The sequence below is a fragment of the Silurus aristotelis genome, assembly GCF_946808225.1.
Source record: "Silurus aristotelis genome assembly, chromosome: 11".
Lineage (NCBI taxonomy): Eukaryota > Metazoa > Chordata > Actinopteri > Siluriformes > Siluridae > Silurus > Silurus aristotelis.
This window is the reverse complement of record NC_139584.1, coordinates 12,075,923-12,092,550: the sequence shown is the minus strand read 5'-3', so window position 1 is coordinate 12,092,550 and position 16,628 is coordinate 12,075,923. Positions and strand designations below refer to the sequence as shown.

The following is a 16,628-nucleotide window of genomic DNA, read 5'->3' as shown; positions in this document are numbered from 1 at the left end:
TTAATTTAAAAATATATGAACTTTATTAAAAAGCTAAATAATTCAGAATGCTCTTAAAGCACACCAACATGCACAAGTAATCACATTTTATTCTAGTTTTACTTGACACTGTTTTTGAACTGAGAATTCTCTAGAGCTCAGTGATAGGAGTCTCTAGTGCCTTCTCCATGGCTGAGCTGCTAGGGATTTGAGCTCCAAGGGTAACCTGGTGTGCATTTCTGAAAACTGCCAGCAATATTTTTTATGTAGCATGGTTAAATGAAGGTGGAGGCAAACCTAACCGGGCACTAAAAAGCTAAACCTGGAGCTCCAAGCCTAGTATTCTGAATCCATGAAGAAATTAAAGATGTTTATCCCAAATACCCACAATTCTGAACAGTCATATGCTAGAAAAGTTTTGTTGTCTTCCTTTCCCGTAAACTGTTTAATAGCTCAAAGTGCTTTCAGTACTCACAACAATCAACATTTGAAGAGATGACTATGCATGTCATTGCATCATGACAAATAGTCTCAATAACGTCAGCAGTGTGGCAAAACAAATTCAGCTGATCACAATTGTACTTTTGCTTGTTGCTAGGGTACCATTAATGTCTACAACATTTTAACATTTTGCTTATATAGAATTTGGTCAAAGGTTTGTGGACATCTGATTACCACAGCCAAATATAGTAGGTCGTTGTTGATTGTTTTGGATTGGAAGGGCATGAGTCCAAATCACAGCACCACCCAGCTGCTTTCTGGATAAAGGTATCTGCCAAATACCATAAATGTAAATGCAAATGTGCTTGTTGAACATCTAATTCCAAATTTAGTCCCCTGTTCACTATTAAATTACCTCCACTCTTATTAGGAAGACCTTCTACTAGTTTTTGGAATGTGTCCGTGGGTATTAGCCCATTCAGGAATATGAGAATTTGACAGGTCAAGCACTGGTGTCATGTGAGAAGGTCTGGTTTACAGTCAGCATTGCAAATTATATTCCAGAAACATTCAGTGGAGTTGATGTGAAGATTTTGATTATATTTTGATCAGAGGGTTCTGAACATCACACTCATTATATCGGGATGCCTCGTGTTCCAATTCATCCAAAATTGTATTTCTGAAAAAGCAATTATTATGCAATTAAGTTCAATATAGTAGAAAGATTCTGTAAAAAAAAAAAAAAGGTTTCCTGTAATCTTAAACTTTTTGTTTGTTTGTTGGTTAGTTTACTTTATTTTACTATATTAATGGTCATTATTATTTTACAATGAATGTAAACATAAAATAAAGTTGATATTAATGCATAAAGCTGAATTGAGATTTTATCTGTTAAATTATTTACCTAATTTACACTCATATTCTCATATCTTGATATTCAATGATTATAATTAAGCTTATATAATTATAGGTGTTATTCCATTCACATGAATTTATCTGTCGTTCAGTGGTCTCTATTACAACATTTGTCCTGCAACCTTACTGTTATCTCTTCCAAGAGATGGTGAATCATCACCATTGCCTAGTTTGGGATTAGATCAGGTCTCCACGCTCTTGGTTATTGGCCCAATAATACTGGCACTGCCACCTCCTCCCTCCGTATTTTCAGCTCCACTTATAGTAGTCACATGTGCCAGGATCGACTCTTGAACTGTAGCTTCCATTTGGCAAGTCTGTATGAGTGCTCGGTGAATGGAAAGTGCTAGAAAGAAAAAGGAATTAACCTGTGGAGGCAAAAGGCATACCCTCGTTATACCTAGTGTAGTGGGCTAGGGGCTCTCCTTTTAAATTGTCCGACTTCCTCAGACTGAAAATGCTCGGTCTAAAGCATTTAGGGTCAATCTGCGCTGGTGTTTCGCTCATCAGACAAGGCGGGAAAGTGTCGATCGGAAATGGACATTTGTACCGGAGAAGCCTGATTCGGATGATGCGCACAAGCTCAGCACTCGCACAACATCCATGTCATCAGCACGTCTTCCTGGAGACGGATCCAGAAATGGACAGGTGATATAAGACACGTCCCATATGTTATTTACAAACAGTAGGCCTCCACAGATCCAGCGTGGTGTTGGTTTCTATACTATGTCCTACTGCAGCACACAGTTTCAGAAGTAGATATGAAAGATTTCTAAATGATATTAGTTCAGTTAATAATCAAAATCATCATGACTTACATTTGAGTGCAAAATAATTTTCTAATAACGTTTAGAGTGTCAGACATTTATTCATGATCACATTCAATAATAGTTTTAAGAGATGTTTAGGTACAGTATAAGTACTAAAGTATATGTACAGTAGTTATACTGGAGTCATGCAATTACTTTAGTTAATAATCAAGAGTTTAGTGCAAACTCATTAGAGGGTCAGGCATTTATTTATTATTACATTTAACAACACATTTAAGAACAGTTAAAATACAGTATATATACTAGAGTATAAGCAGTTATATTGGGGTCATACTATTAGGTAACTTAATAATCAAGATCATCATGTCCTACACTGAAAGGTTCATGTATGTTATGCATCTTCTGAATGTTGGTTTGTAATATAAATATTCACTAATAACTTGCACAATATTATAACAGTTTGCGAAGTTGTAATAATAATTCAGCACCACTTCAGACATTGTTCTTCTTAATATATCTGTTGTATTTTAATTAACATTATAAACATAAGATCTGGACTTGGACAGCTTGTTTGGAGTAACAAAATATTTTTCTGTGATTTGTTTTGCTCATCAGTAAGGGCTCAGGGTCTGGCCTGGAGGACCTCCTGTTTTACACAATTACTCAAGGCGAGAAGAAAATCTCAGTGGGACGCTTTATCAGTGTAAGTTATACTATTATTTGACTATGATTAATTTTGACTCCAATTTTTATTACTGAAAGTACCAAATAGAAACAAATTAGTAGTGAGGTTAAAGGTGACAAAACACACAATGTAAAATATCTTCTGTAGAGAAAATGATTTATAAGGTATTTCAAAGCAATTGTCAGGTTAAATATAAAATGTAATAATAAATAAATAAAATAAACTATCAGGGAAAATGATAAACAATAAAACAATCCAATCTGGTTTTACATGAATAACACAATAGTATTATATTATCACACTTAGGTATTATTAAACATTTTTTAATACACTATAATGGAAGATTATCAGGCTGTGACAGGAAAACGTGTTGACATTTGATTCACTTGAGAGCTATGTGTATATAAGTTAATTTATATACATTTATCAAATAAAAAACTTGTAATTTTATTCCTGTCGGTGGAAGTTATGGATTGTTGTAGGGTTTTTTGTAGGGTGTGTGTGTGTGTGTGTGTGTGTGTGTGTGTGTGTGTGTGTGTGTGTGAGAAAGAGAGTGAGAGAGAGTGAGAGAGAGAGAGAGAGAGAGAGAGAGAGAGAGAGAGAGAGAGAGAGAGAGAAAATGTTTTTATATACTATAACAGACTTCAGATGTTATTTGTGCCACATCATAAGCAATAATGTAATTCTTTAAATAAACATGTCCTCTCAAATTTAAGTTTTATTATCATGTGTTCTTTAATCTTTAATGTATAAGGGTAATACATTTACTTCTACACATTTTAATTTTAAATAAGTTTTTTATCATACAGTATAAAACTGGAAATTCAACCTATTGTTTAGCTGCCAACAACAAACATCTAAGTAATAGCTGGATTCTTGATCAGGAGTGGGTTTTGTGTGGTTTCTCAGGAACTGGAAAGCACAGGATTATTGACCTCTGACCCTCGACTGAGGGACTGCATGCAACAGCTTCATCAAGCAGTGCATGAGTCTGCTGGGACAGCAATGATGGACCAAGAGCTTTTTAGAAAGTATGTGTGCATATACAGTACTGTGCAAAGGTTTTAGGAAATGTTAAGAAATGTTAAGAATATTTTTTTTAAATGAAAAAGTAATTGAACAGAAGAGAAATCCAAATGAAATAAATATTTGGTGTGATCACACCCTTTGGTGTAACTACAGTTTTTGGAGGAACTCGCCAGGTAGGTTGTTTCAAACATCTCAGATAACTAACCACAGATCATCTGTGCATGTAGGCGTTAAGATCAGGTGTTGAGATCAGTGCCTTCTGGGGGCTAAATCACCAATTCCAGAACTGATTGTTGTTTTTTTATGATGAAGATAGTTCTTAATGACATTGGTTGTAAGTTTGGGCCCCTGCTGCCATTTTTCTTCACCCTAGTTCTTATGTTTTCATGCATTATTGTGTTGCTTGCCTTGTTTCGATGTTCAAGGTATGGCTTTTTGGCCACAATTCTTTAGTGAAGAACACTTCTGGATGGCCTTCTCTGGTCAGATAATGGGGTTACATGGGTCTCACTGGTTTCCACCAGTTCTTTGCTAATAGCACTGCTGGACATTGCTGTTAAAGGGCAATAAGCATGATGTGTCTTTCATCTGCTATATTAAGTTTACTTGGCCAACCACCGCATCTACGATCCTCAACATTTATTATTCGTTTTTGCTTTTTCAACAAATCTTGAAAACCCAATCTGCGTTTAAATCCTTGCCTGGGAGAATCCTTGCTGATGTAAAACTACCTTGTGTCTTGTTGCTGTGCTCAGTCAATGTCATTGTATATGACCTGTGAAATTTAATCAACTTTCACAACCACACCTTAGTAGCAGAGTCTGGCTATCCTTCACCCAGTTTTAAGCCTCCTACACAGCTGTTTCTGTTTCAGTTAATGATAGTCTTTGAACCTTCATATGAAATTGATAATCATGAGCACCTGCTGGTAATAATTCTTCAATCATACACCTGACTATAATATAGCATGACGATAGCGATACGACAAAAATGTAAAAATATTTGACATTTTGTGCAACAGGCACAGGCAGTAGCATACGACGTATGCTAGGTTGGATGCACAGCTGGGATGAGCGTATCTCTTGCCCTGTGAGATGCCCCACTCCCGCTTGCGGTCGACGGAGTAAAGTTGTCCCAGTGTTAGTATGATTTTTTTTCTGTTTTAAACGGTTTCAAACTGCAATTTTAGTTATAAAACTATGTCTTAAAAGCACCCAAGTATGTCTCCTACTGGTAGTGAAAAAAAAAAAGAAAAAAGCCATCAGTTTGTAGCAGAAAATGAAAATTATAAATCAGCATGAAGCAGGAAAGACTTACGGTATGTTTGAATTACGATGGGATCATCGTAACGTATCTACATCGTAAGTAGAGGACTACCTGTATGTATCTATATAAAAGCATTTTAGTTTTCAGTATTTTTTTTACACCTGTCTAAATTTGAAATGTAAAATATGTAGCATGAGCATTGAACTGTGTTGAAGTTTGTATGTATATTTATTTGTATAAATATAAGTATACATTAGTATATATAAGTATAAATATGGAAATATTGAATCCAATTCACAAGATATGTAGTTTAATACCACTCTATCAAGTAGTACATTCAGAGGAAAACACAGAGCCACAAATATATACTCATACATACACACACATGCGTATAAACCATCCAACAAACAGAATAATGTAGCTGTAAACACTAAGACCTGTTTTGTGTTTGTGTGTGCTTGGTATTATATGGGCGAAGCAATACCAAATGCATGTTCCAATTCTTTAAACCATGTGTCCTTTCTCTAATGATTTACAGTAAGCATTGTTTAACACATGAACTTTTATATTTTGCCATCAGCTTTCATAACCTTTTTTTTATCCCCAAGTCCCTTTTAACTGGGTCATTTTTGAAAAGCATACATTTTACTATTATTTTTATATTAGTTTTATATATGAACATTAAACAAATATTGTTTGTCATAGAAGCCACAATAAGACCCGCATTTGTCTATGACTCCAGGAATTTAACATTTATTTATGTATTTTGTTATAGATGTGCAAGCAGCAATATTGTCTTGCTCACACAAGCCTTCCAGAAGACTTTCATCATCCCAGATTTTATGACATTTGCATCCAATATTAACGAACTGTACTACAATGCACAAAATGAGCAAAGAGGCCAAGTGAGTTCTGCACATGCAAACACACACACACAAACAATCACTGGTGTTCTTCTCTACTCACTGTACATCAGTAACCTTGTCATGGCTTTGTGCCCAGGTAGCCAACTACATTCCTCAACTTGCTAAGTTTAGTCCTGATCTTTGGGGTGTGTCTTTGTGCACTGCTGATGGTCAGAGGTGAGAAAATGTTTTAAATGCTCTACACAGATTTATTACTAGGTCTGTTTTAAATGTTTATCTCTCTCTCTCTCTCTCTCTCTCTCTCTCTCTCTCTCTCTCTCTCTCTCTCTCTCTCTCTTTTCTCTTTTTCTCTCTCTCTCTCTCTCTCTCTATCTATCTATCTATCTATCTATCTATCTATCTATCTATCTATCTATCTATCTATCTATCTATCTATCTATCTATCTATCTATCTATCTATCTATCTATCAGGCATTCTGTGGGAGACACAAGGGAACCATTCTGTTTGCAGTCGTGCATAAAGCCCCTTGAGTATGCTCTGGCTGTTCATGAATTTGGGACTGAGCATGTGCATAAATATGTGGGAAAAGAGCCCAGTGGAGTCACATTTAACAAATTAAGTTTAAATGAGGAAGGTAAGAATAAATTCTATACATGTTGGCTGGAATGGGCTACAAGACCATCAGATTGTTGCCTTGGCCGTATGTTTTTGGTCATTGACATGCTGGAAGACATATCCGTGACCCATCTTCAATGTTCTGGCTGAGGCCAGGAGGTTCTCATCCAAGAGTGAGGTCTTCCTGTACTCTTTGCAGAGAAACAGGCCCAAAGCAGAATGTTTCCTCCATATTTAACAGTGGGGATGGTGTACTTGGGGTCATATTTAGCATTTCTCTGCCTCCAAACACGGCAAGTTGGGTTGATGACAAAGAGATCAATGTTGGTCTCATCTCACCACATCACATTCTCCTAAACCATCTCTGAATCATTCAGGTGTTTATGAGCAAACCTCAGATAGGCTTGTTCATGTGCATTCTTTAACAGAGAGACCTCGGTGTGTTACCAATGGTTTACTCAGCTGTCTTGAGATCATTAGCAACCTCCTCCCATATAATTCTGGGCTGATCCCTCACCTTTCTCAGAATCATCCTTAACCCATAAGGTGAGATTTTGCATTGAGCTCCAGAGCGAGGGCGATTGACTTATCTTGTATTTCTTCCATTTTCGAATTAATAGTGGTCTTTTTCTCACCAAGCTTCTTGCTTATGGTCTTAAAGCCCATTCCAGCCTTGTGCAGGTCTACAATCTTGTCTGTGACATCCTTTGGCAGCTGTTTTGTCTTGCCCATGGTGGTTGAGAGGTTTAAACAGAAAAGGCTGATTCTGTGACGGGTGTCTTTTATACACATAATAGATATTAGGAGTTCTTTCTTAAAGGGTCAAAATTATAAAATAAACCTACCTTTAAAAAAATCTAGACTGTTCATTACTTTGTAAGGGTGTAAATTTTACAAAATCAGCAGCGGATCAAATTATTCTCCCACTGTAACTTATTATACAACCGCAATTCTAAAAAAGTTGGCATGCTGGATATAAAGGTAAATAAAAACAGAATGTAATGATTAGCAAATTTTATGAACCCATATTTTATTAACAATAGAACATAGAAAACATCAAATGTTTCAACTAAGGAAATATATTAATTTAAGGCCAAATAAAGCTATTTTTATTTTGATGGCTGCAACACGTTTCAAAAAGTTAAAACAGGGCCAAGTTTACCATTGTGTGGCATCTCTTCTTATTTTAACACCAGTCTGTATACATCTGTGAACTGAGGAGACCAATTACTGGAATTTTTTGATGTGCCAAATGTTTTTTTACATAGTGAAAGGTCTGGGCTGCAGGGAGTTCAGTTCAATGCTTAGACTCTTCTATTATAAAGCCATGTTTTTGTTAAATATATGAAGTATGCGGTTTAACATTGTCTTGCTGAACTATGCAAGGTCTTCTCTGAAAAAGACTTGAACTAGATAAAAGTGTCTGTTGCTCTAAAACCAGAATATACCTTTTAGTGTTCATGGTATCTTTCCAAATTTGCAAGATGCCAATTCTATTGGCACTAATGTACCCCCATACCATTAGAGATGCAGACTTTTGAACTGACCGCTGATAACAAGCCAGATGGTCTCCTTCCTTTTTACTATAGAAGACGTGGTTTCCATGGATTTCAAAAAAGAATTTAAAATTCGTCTGACCACTGAATAGTTTTCCACATTGTCTCAGTCAACTTTAAATCAGCTTTGATTCAGAGAAGCCATGTTTACATACGGCTTCTTCTTTTCATAATAGAGATTTAACCTGCATTTGTGAATGACACAGCAAACTGTGTCACAGACAATGATTTCTGTATGTGTTTTTGTGCCCTTGCTGTGATTTTTCATTAAAGAACATACATTTTAAATGTAGCATAGACAAAGATTTAAGTTTCTTGCTTAAAGGTCTAGCAGGATGTTTCTTGTCACACTCTGCTAATCCCAAACTCAGAATTTTAACCACAAGTGTAGAATTTTATAAGTACTACAAGTTATTTATTGATTATTCATATACAACTTCTTATTAAAGCATCAAAATTAATATTATACCAGACCAACCTGAAACACCCCTCAACTGACGTATTCTACCTTGTGTGTTATTTTTTAGAAAAACCTCATAATCCAATGGTTAATGCTGGGGCTATAGTGATCAGCTCTCTTCTAAAGGTATGAATGTTTCTATTCATATTTATTATATTTTTACACCTTACATACTCAGTGTGCATTTAATTGGTTACTAGTACAATCCAGTGACATAGTTCAATAATGACGACAGGTTTTCATCTGTTGCTTTTGTTTACAGTCTCTGTTAGAACAGCTGATGAGGTGTGGGTGAGCAGGAGGTTAACTCACCCCCTGCTATAATAAGTGTCAGTTACTGGGGGTTGGTAAGAGGAGTGTCAGAGAGGGTGTGCCATAGAACAGCTGCTAAGAAGGATGAATGAAAGAGAGAAACATAGTAACTATTTCACTATTTCATGTACCACAGTGCCACTAGTTTTATTCAGTAAGCAATACAAGTGAGAACGTTTCTTTGAGATGACTGCCTAAAAAGTTTCGAGAAATATATGGGTGTATTTTTAAGACAGAGGCCTTCCCCAGTTAGGATGCACTGCTGTAAATTTTCTCTACAGTGCATGTCATCCCCCGCTGCACTTCATGGAAGACCGAGTCTTAACCTCAGCTTTTATGGCATAACTATAAAGAGGAAAAACACATCAGCAAAGTGGTGTGTTGCAACAGCTGACACACAGAATGAGTGTCCAGTACTGTCTTAGATGATCGCCAGGAAAGCATTAAAGGTCTCTGACAGTTAGTATTGGTGTCAAGACTAAAACCGTGATTTATGGTCATGGTGGCAATGGTGATAGTGTTTCTTCTGAGACCTCATTCAGTCTAGTAATTTAGACAGTGATGTGCACACTGCCACCGTGTGTAAAAATATTACACTGCACAATAAGAACATGACAGGCTTAAACATTGCATTGAGATACCAACCAAGGGCAGACTTAGGTTAGGAAAACCACCTTTGGTCCCCAAAAAATGCTAATCATACATGCGTTTAACTGTTAACAGTAAATAATGAATGCTGAAATTGTAAATATCAATGTCTAATATGGCCCCACAAAATCCCACTAAATCTACCCCTGATCCCCAGCACCCATAACTCTATTGACTAGAGTGTCACTACATTATTAACCTATGCTGTCTTTATAACTTGCACATACAATTGTATGATGTACATTTTCCCATAAATATATATATATATATATATTTTATTACATACATATTTTTATTTTTAATTATGTTACTGTTTACAAATTACATTTTTTTACTCTGTCTTTCACTGTAGCCTGGGTCCATGAAAGCTGAGAAATTCGATTATGTGAGTCAATTACTATAATATAATATATTACAATTTATATATAGTAGTTATAACTAATTATTTATCTCACAGATGATGGATTATATAAAGAGAATGGCAGGTGGCGAGTATGTGGGTTTCAGTAATGCCACGTGAGTCACCTTATTAGAGTTCTAACACTTTTCTGATTCATTATTGGTGGCATTGCACATGCATTGTATTTGTAGCATTTTACACCAATGTGGACACTTTCTATTCATAGGTTTCAGTCAGAAAAAGAGACGGGTGATAGAAACTTTGCAATCGGTTATTATCTGAAGGAGAAAAAAGTTAGTATGCTTTTATATTCATTAAACATTTGATTAAAATTTCACTACTACTAGTCAAGTAGGTATAAAGTAAATTTAAACAATAAAGGTCTTGTGACATGTGAGTAAGTCTTGGCAAGGCTGTCTGTGTGTACTCATACAGCTTTCCAACACTCAAACAATACATTTATTCATTAATCATAAGGAATTGCTTTATCCTAGTCAAGGTCATGGTAGATTCAGAGTCTATACCAGGAATACTGGTGTGAGGTGGGAATACACTCGGAACTGGAAAGCAGTCCATCTCAGGGCACAATGCACACATACATTCACACACTCACACCTACAGGCAATTTTAGTTTAGCCAATTCACCTTAAAAGCTTCTTTTCATTTAATGACAGTCACAACACTGTTTTTTTCTGTTCATTTTAAATACAGTAATCCCCCATGTATCGCGGTGTTTACGTTCCAAAACCACCCGTGATAAACAAATGTATATAGTCTATCTATATAGTACTGTATTAACATTTTACTTTATTTTATAATAAATATTTATATTTTTATTAATACATTTGATTATCTCAACATAAAACTCCATAAAAACAATTCCCTATAAGTTTTTTGGTCTATCGTGCTATCTGCGAGACACCGGGAAAATCAGCGAAACAAATTAGTTATGTGGCAAATGTGAGATTCGAACCGCTGTAAAGCAGGGGGATTACTGTACAAGAAAAAAACATGCTTGATTCTAGTTTATGGTAATTGCACGTATTCTACAGATGTGGTAGCAAGAGATGGGCTAAAAAATTTTGAAATCTTCAGTTTGAATACAATTATATTTTGTTCTCGCTGACTTTCTTAATTTGGGTGTGTTCCATAGTGTTTCCCCAATAGGTCAGACATGGTATCAGCTCTTGATTTCTACTTTCAGGTAACAATGCTTTTTTTTTAATAACGACATAAATGAACAATGCACAGATATACTTTTTAAACGATTTATGTCTGTCCTTTTGTGTCCCACCAGCTGTGTTCCATTGAGGTTACCTGCGAGTCAGGGAGTGTCATGGCTGCCACGCTAGCTAATGGAGGAATCTGTCCAATCACAAGCGAGCGTGTGCTGAGTGCAGAGGCTGTGAGAAACACTCTCTGTCTCATGCACTCCTGTGGCATGAATGACTTCTCTGGCCAGTTTGCGTTCCATGTGAGTCTTTCACATATGCACAAACATACTATAAATGTGAAATGTTTGCTTTGTGGGTTTCTACTGAAAGACCTTTTTATTAAAGTATTGATATTTCTCTCTACAAGGTGGGCTTGCCAGCTAAGTCAGGAGTATCTGGTGCTGTGCTTTTGGTAGTTCCTAATATCATGGGAGTGATGTGCTGGTCCCCACCAATTGATCGTGTGGGTAACAGTGTACGAGGCGTGCACTTCTGTCAGGTACAAACACATTATTACACACACAAACATATACACACAGAAAAATAACTAACACTAATTGTATACTTTCTTTGTGGTGCTGTTTCCCAGGAGTTGGTTTCCCTCTTTAACTTCCATAATTATGATAATCTAAGACACTTTGCCAAGAAACTGGATCCTCGCAGACAGTCTGGGCATGAAAGGGTGAGACTCAAAGAGTCGTATCTCATACATACTAATTTTTTATCATGTTAAAGCAGTTTTACATAACTTAAAATCAACAACACTGCCAGCATTCATATTAAAGTTAACCTGTCTGAGCTTTTAAGCAACCGCTGGAGCTACATTTAGTATCTAAAATAGTTTGAACATGAACTGCAATTGATGGCCTTCCCATCCAGGCTACATGCCCAGGGATAGGCTCTGGTAGTGGTTACTCAAGATGAATGGATGAACGAAATAGTTTGAGTATATAGTGTATGTTTGTTTTTTGTTTTTTTTTACAGAACAAGGCTGTAATTGAGCTGATGTTTGCAGCATACAGTGGAGATGTCTCAGCGCTCAGGAGGTAAAAATAGTTTTCTTGGGCTTTAAATTTCAAACACTAAATTTGAAAGGCTGTTTTTTCTCCCAATTTTAAGATTATTTCTGGATTGTATTGGTACTAGCAATTTGCCACTGAAAAAAAGGAATACTCTACAGTTTAATCGTCAGTTTAAATTCCCAGTTTACAGTTTAGATTAGATTCACTGGAAAGTCATGTATAAAAGATTTAAAATGTGCACTTCTATATCACAAATGTAATTAAGGTCTTTGGATGAAAGAACAATAATCTGTATACGGTTTTCAAACAGTAAACTATTTAAACAGTTCCATCTAAAAATGGATAAAATACAGATGCAATGCATCTTTGACCATAGAATCTATTGAAGCGTCAATAGATTCACATAAATGTTCTGGCCAATGATTACTGCCATTTGACCTCATTTGTATAACTAAGGATTAACTAAACAGGTTTTTCAGGCATTTGTGTCTTAGTACAAAGATGTGGTTGTAATAGAGGTTAATTTGAAAATACTGTCAAGTGTTCAATTTCTTTGTTTGTCCAATAATCTTACAATGTTCACAGGTTTGCTTTGTCAGCGGTGGATATGGAGTTGAGGGATTATGATTCTCGGTCAGCTCTGCATTTGGCTGCTGCAGAAGGTAAACCATCTTCATATATATGCTAGTGCTTTTCATACACAGTGCTGCATTCAGTGTCTGGTTGCATTTTAGGTCATCTGGAAGCTGTTCAGTTCTTAACAGGGACATGCAGAGTGAATCCTCACGTTAGGGACAGGTGAATACCTCATGCCCCACTATTCTCTGATCTTCCTGCTGACATTATGGTGATAAAAATTAATCATTTCTTTATGTATCTGCTGCTGTCTCAGGTGGGGAAACACACCCCTGGATGATGCTGTGGAGTTTGGACAGGCCAGTGTGGTTGAGGTCTTAAAGGAATATCAGCGTATTTACTCCCATACTCTGAAGCCTGAGGAGATCAGCACACATGGCAACAGTAAGGCTGCACTGGATGCAGACAATCTGGGGAACATGTAGACTCTGGAGGGGTTTGTGTGAGAGCACATCAGTAATGAAATGCATAAAGACGATACATTATGAGTCTGGCATTTAAATGAAAGGTAAAAAAAAAAAAAAAACAGGTGTGTTGATACCATGTGCTGTTTAGTGTCTGGCTTTTCAAATTAGATCGAACAGTATGCATTAACCCAGTTATTATTCAATGTATTAGACTAGATCTTTAAAGCTTTGCTCAATTCTTACTCTTTCCAGTCAACTATCTTGAGTAACGTAAAAAGACACCAAGAAATTATTACAACACGAGTAAATGGGAGTAAATAATATATACAGTGAATCATTTAATTATAAAGAATACAAATTATTTACAAAAACATGGGCACGTTTTATTCCATCAGCAAAATTGTTTGCTACTGTAAATATAAATTTTAGCACTTAATAGTTCATTCTAAAACCTTGATTGATATAATTTAAAGTAAAACTCGTGCAATAAATCTGTCATATGACAATTTCACTTATTTAAAAGAATGTAACTACAGATTATGGTATAAAGAATGTATTTTCTGTACTCTCAAGAGTTGTACATTTGTTGTAAATATGTGCATATTTTTGTGTAGATTTAAAAATACAGAAAGATTGTAAAGATATATTTTAAAAATACAGTCTTTTATTTATCTAAAGCACTGTATGTAGAGCGGATTTGGGTCAAGAATTTAATCTTTGACTTTATTTTGATGGGCTACATATTGATTGAAACCTATATACAGTCAATACCATGGAAACAATTGATTTTATACCATCCAAAACCTCAAAAATAAATAAATAAATAAACCAGGATAAGCAGAAATTGTACTTGTTACAGTAAGAATGATGCTTTGAGAATCATATGTAATAACTATTTTAAAGTAGAGCAAGTGAAATATGAAATAAAGAGGTCACTGCTACACAGTCACTTTTATTAAACACAAATCATGAAAATGCACACACAGAACATGAATAGAGAGGTGGGATGTTCATTGCCATACAGTTATCTTCTGGAATCAGTAGATGATGTTGTACCCATCATATAACAGCTTAATATATTTGTTTACATGTTGCATGTATTAATGTGTCAGTCCTATGGCTCGTCAGCATTTTTATCCCAACAAGGTTTTTTTGGATATCTGGCTAAACAGTCAGCTTAGTTATCTCTGATAATTCCATGGACATGCTGCTTTTCACTTAGAACACAGACTTTGCTTATTGCTATGTTGATCCAAAAAAGGTTGAAGGAGGCATGTGTGAACTCTAATTAAGCCCTGATGGCACCTCCAACCCAGAGTGTGTGAGCATTTCCCCATCCCAGAGTGCAAAAGCTGGACAGATCGCTGAAGGGAAACAAGTCTTTATCGAGTGCACCACCTTGGCAGTCTGGGGATCTACTAAACTGAGCTTGCCAGCGTCAAAGTCTACAAACAACCCTACTCGATCCGGCTTCCCCACCAGTGACACAGGCACCTGCTTGTTGGTGGTCATGGCGTACCACTTACTGTGCATGTAGGAGAAGACCCACGAAGACATGTTCGTGCCAATGCACTCATCACGAGCCATTGCTGTTTCTGCAACGCCAATGCGAAACTCCTGCGACTTTTTAACCGTGACCTCCCAGTAGTGACGCCCAGTCTCAACGTGGCTGTCGGCAAACACGACGGCCCAGTCACGAAAACGCAGCGGGGAATCCTGGACATGGCTCGGGTCTAGGCCAAGCATGCGGTAGATCACACCGGTGTCTTTCTTGAAGAGATCCAAGCTGCTGTGGGCCGTACGCTCATCCAGTTTGAACTGCAACTCTGACACAGATGGATAGTAACAAACAGGGAGAAACAGGCAATTTATGTTTCACTTTATATAGTCTGGCTGAAGAAATATCTACAGTAACGGCTCTATGATGCAGACATCACATACTAATCTTTATTTTTAGATGTGTTTTACTGTAATTAAAGAAGACTTATAAATGAACCCACTTTAGGAGAGTTTTAAATAAATGTGCTGTGGACAACTTGTAAAATGCAGTGTCACTTAATACATGAGCTAAAGGTCACCAGTACTGACAGGTCTCCACTTAAGGTCACACTTATGTGTTGTCTGTCACACTTACACATTAGATCTGTTTACTTAATAGATACACCAACACTACATAGCAACCGAATGCAGACAAGGACGTAAAATATTGAAAATTTACTTTATAAATAACAGTTACAAGCGGTCATTTGTGGTCAGATGTCTGGAATGCTCACTAGTGACCTCTCTGTGTACTACTTCATTAAAGATCCTGACAAACAACGTTTATTGTACTCACGATTTCGATGGCTAACGGTGACATAACATCTGCAGGTAAGCGGGACTGTCGGTTGTTTATTAACGAGCAGGAAGGCGCCTGCGGTTCTCCCAAAGCGACTACACAAACCCAAACGAGATGACAACGCCATCTTGTCACACATGGACCATAAGCTTTCTCTCCTTCGCATTTCCTCTGACCGAGTCACCGGAAAATTGTTGACGCGCTGCTGCCACCAAGCGGACAGTCACAGTACTACGTGTGGTACAAAACTCAAGCTTTAGGGCAGGGGTCCCCATTTTTTTTTTCTGGGAGTACCACATTATTTTTCTTTTCTTTAATGGGCGGCCGGGTCTTTCTGTAATTGGAGAATTTATAATGATTATAAATTATTTATTATGCCTTCTAATGATCCTAATAATAAGTAAATTTTTTTGTTATGCACCGAACAGACAAATAAGCAGTATTTTTCTAGAGATGTATAGAGCATTATTACTATTATAATGACATTTTATATTCATTGCTATAGAAATGAAAACATTTACGTTTATGTTGTGTTGAATATAGCATTTTGTTGATTGGTTGGTGAATTTAACAATTAATTAGGCTATGTTAATAACTAAGGGAAATGTAATTTTAGTTTCAAAATATGGCATTGTTCAGAAGGCCGTATTAAATATGGGGGTGGGCCATATTCGGCCGTATTTGGCTCAAGGGCTGTAGTTTAGGGACCCCTGCTTTAGGGGCTATGAAAAGTGAGGCAGTGAAAAGTTTTTCATTTTATTTTAGAATACTTTATTGATCCAACAAAGAAATTCTTATTTCAGCATCCGTGGAGCACAAAGGGTAAGGAGCCTTGTTCAGAGGTCCAAAGAGTGGCAGCCTGATGATACTGGGGCTTGAAACCCTGACTAGTAATTTAACAATACACGTACTCGTAAATAAATTTTTCGGTGGAGGGCTTTTAATCCTTTTACATGTGGAACATAGTTCAAAACAGAGTTCACTCGGGAGCGTAATAAGTGGCAGACTGCAAGTTTGTTTTGTCTCCACATCATACTTTAAGTGCATTTTCATCATTAATCTTATTAA

The 16,628-nt window shown here is 36.5% G+C and overlaps 2 protein-coding genes across 2 annotated transcripts; one reads left to right on the top strand and one right to left on the bottom strand.

Annotated features, from left to right (window-relative positions):
• The first annotated feature begins 1,586 nt into the window (after positions 1-1,586).
• On the top strand, positions 1,587-14,467 carry gls2a (glutaminase 2a (liver, mitochondrial)). The gene is made up of 18 exons (XM_083553849.1): positions 1,587-1,983; positions 2,721-2,808; positions 3,700-3,821; positions 5,861-5,990; positions 6,088-6,167; positions 6,423-6,586; positions 8,651-8,709; positions 9,896-9,928; positions 10,001-10,059; positions 10,170-10,236; positions 11,097-11,147; positions 11,241-11,417; positions 11,525-11,656; positions 11,747-11,839; positions 12,142-12,203; positions 12,765-12,841; positions 12,914-12,977; positions 13,072-14,467. Exons 1-18 carry the CDS (start codon positions 1,793-1,795, stop codon positions 13,238-13,240), a joined length of 1,818 nt encoding a protein of 605 aa, XP_083409975.1. The 5' UTR covers positions 1,587-1,792; the 3' UTR covers positions 13,241-14,467.
• Positions 14,155-15,758, bottom strand: spryd4 (SPRY domain containing 4). The gene is made up of 2 exons (XM_083553856.1): positions 15,558-15,758; positions 14,155-15,048 (listed from the first exon to the last, which is right to left on the bottom strand). The coding sequence occupies exons 1-2, from the start codon at positions 15,724-15,726 to the stop codon at positions 14,507-14,509; spliced, it is 711 nt and encodes a 236-aa protein (XP_083409982.1). The 5' UTR covers positions 15,727-15,758; the 3' UTR covers positions 14,155-14,506.
• Positions 15,759-16,628: the final 870 nt, after the last annotated feature.

Bases quoted from the DNA above. Each gene is read 5' to 3' on its own strand.
- gls2a (XM_083553849.1), top strand. From the start codon at position 1,793: ATGCTCGGTCTAAAGCATTTAGGGTCAATCTGCGCTGGTGTTTCGCTC. The intron at 10,237-11,096 runs GTTAGTATGCTT...TGTGTTCCATAG, and splicing joins ATTATCTGAAGGAGAAAAAA to TGTTTCCCCAATAGGTCAGA. The intron at 11,657-11,746 runs GTACAAACACAT...GCTGTTTCCCAG, and splicing joins GAGGCGTGCACTTCTGTCAG to GAGTTGGTTTCCCTCTTTAA.
- spryd4 (XM_083553856.1), bottom strand. From the start codon at position 15,726: ATGCGAAGGAGAGAAAGCTTATGGTCCATGTGTGACAAGATGGCGTTG. The intron at 15,049-15,557 runs GTGAGTACAATA...CATCTGTGTCAG, and splicing joins CACCGTTAGCCATCGAAATC to AGTTGCAGTTCAAACTGGAT.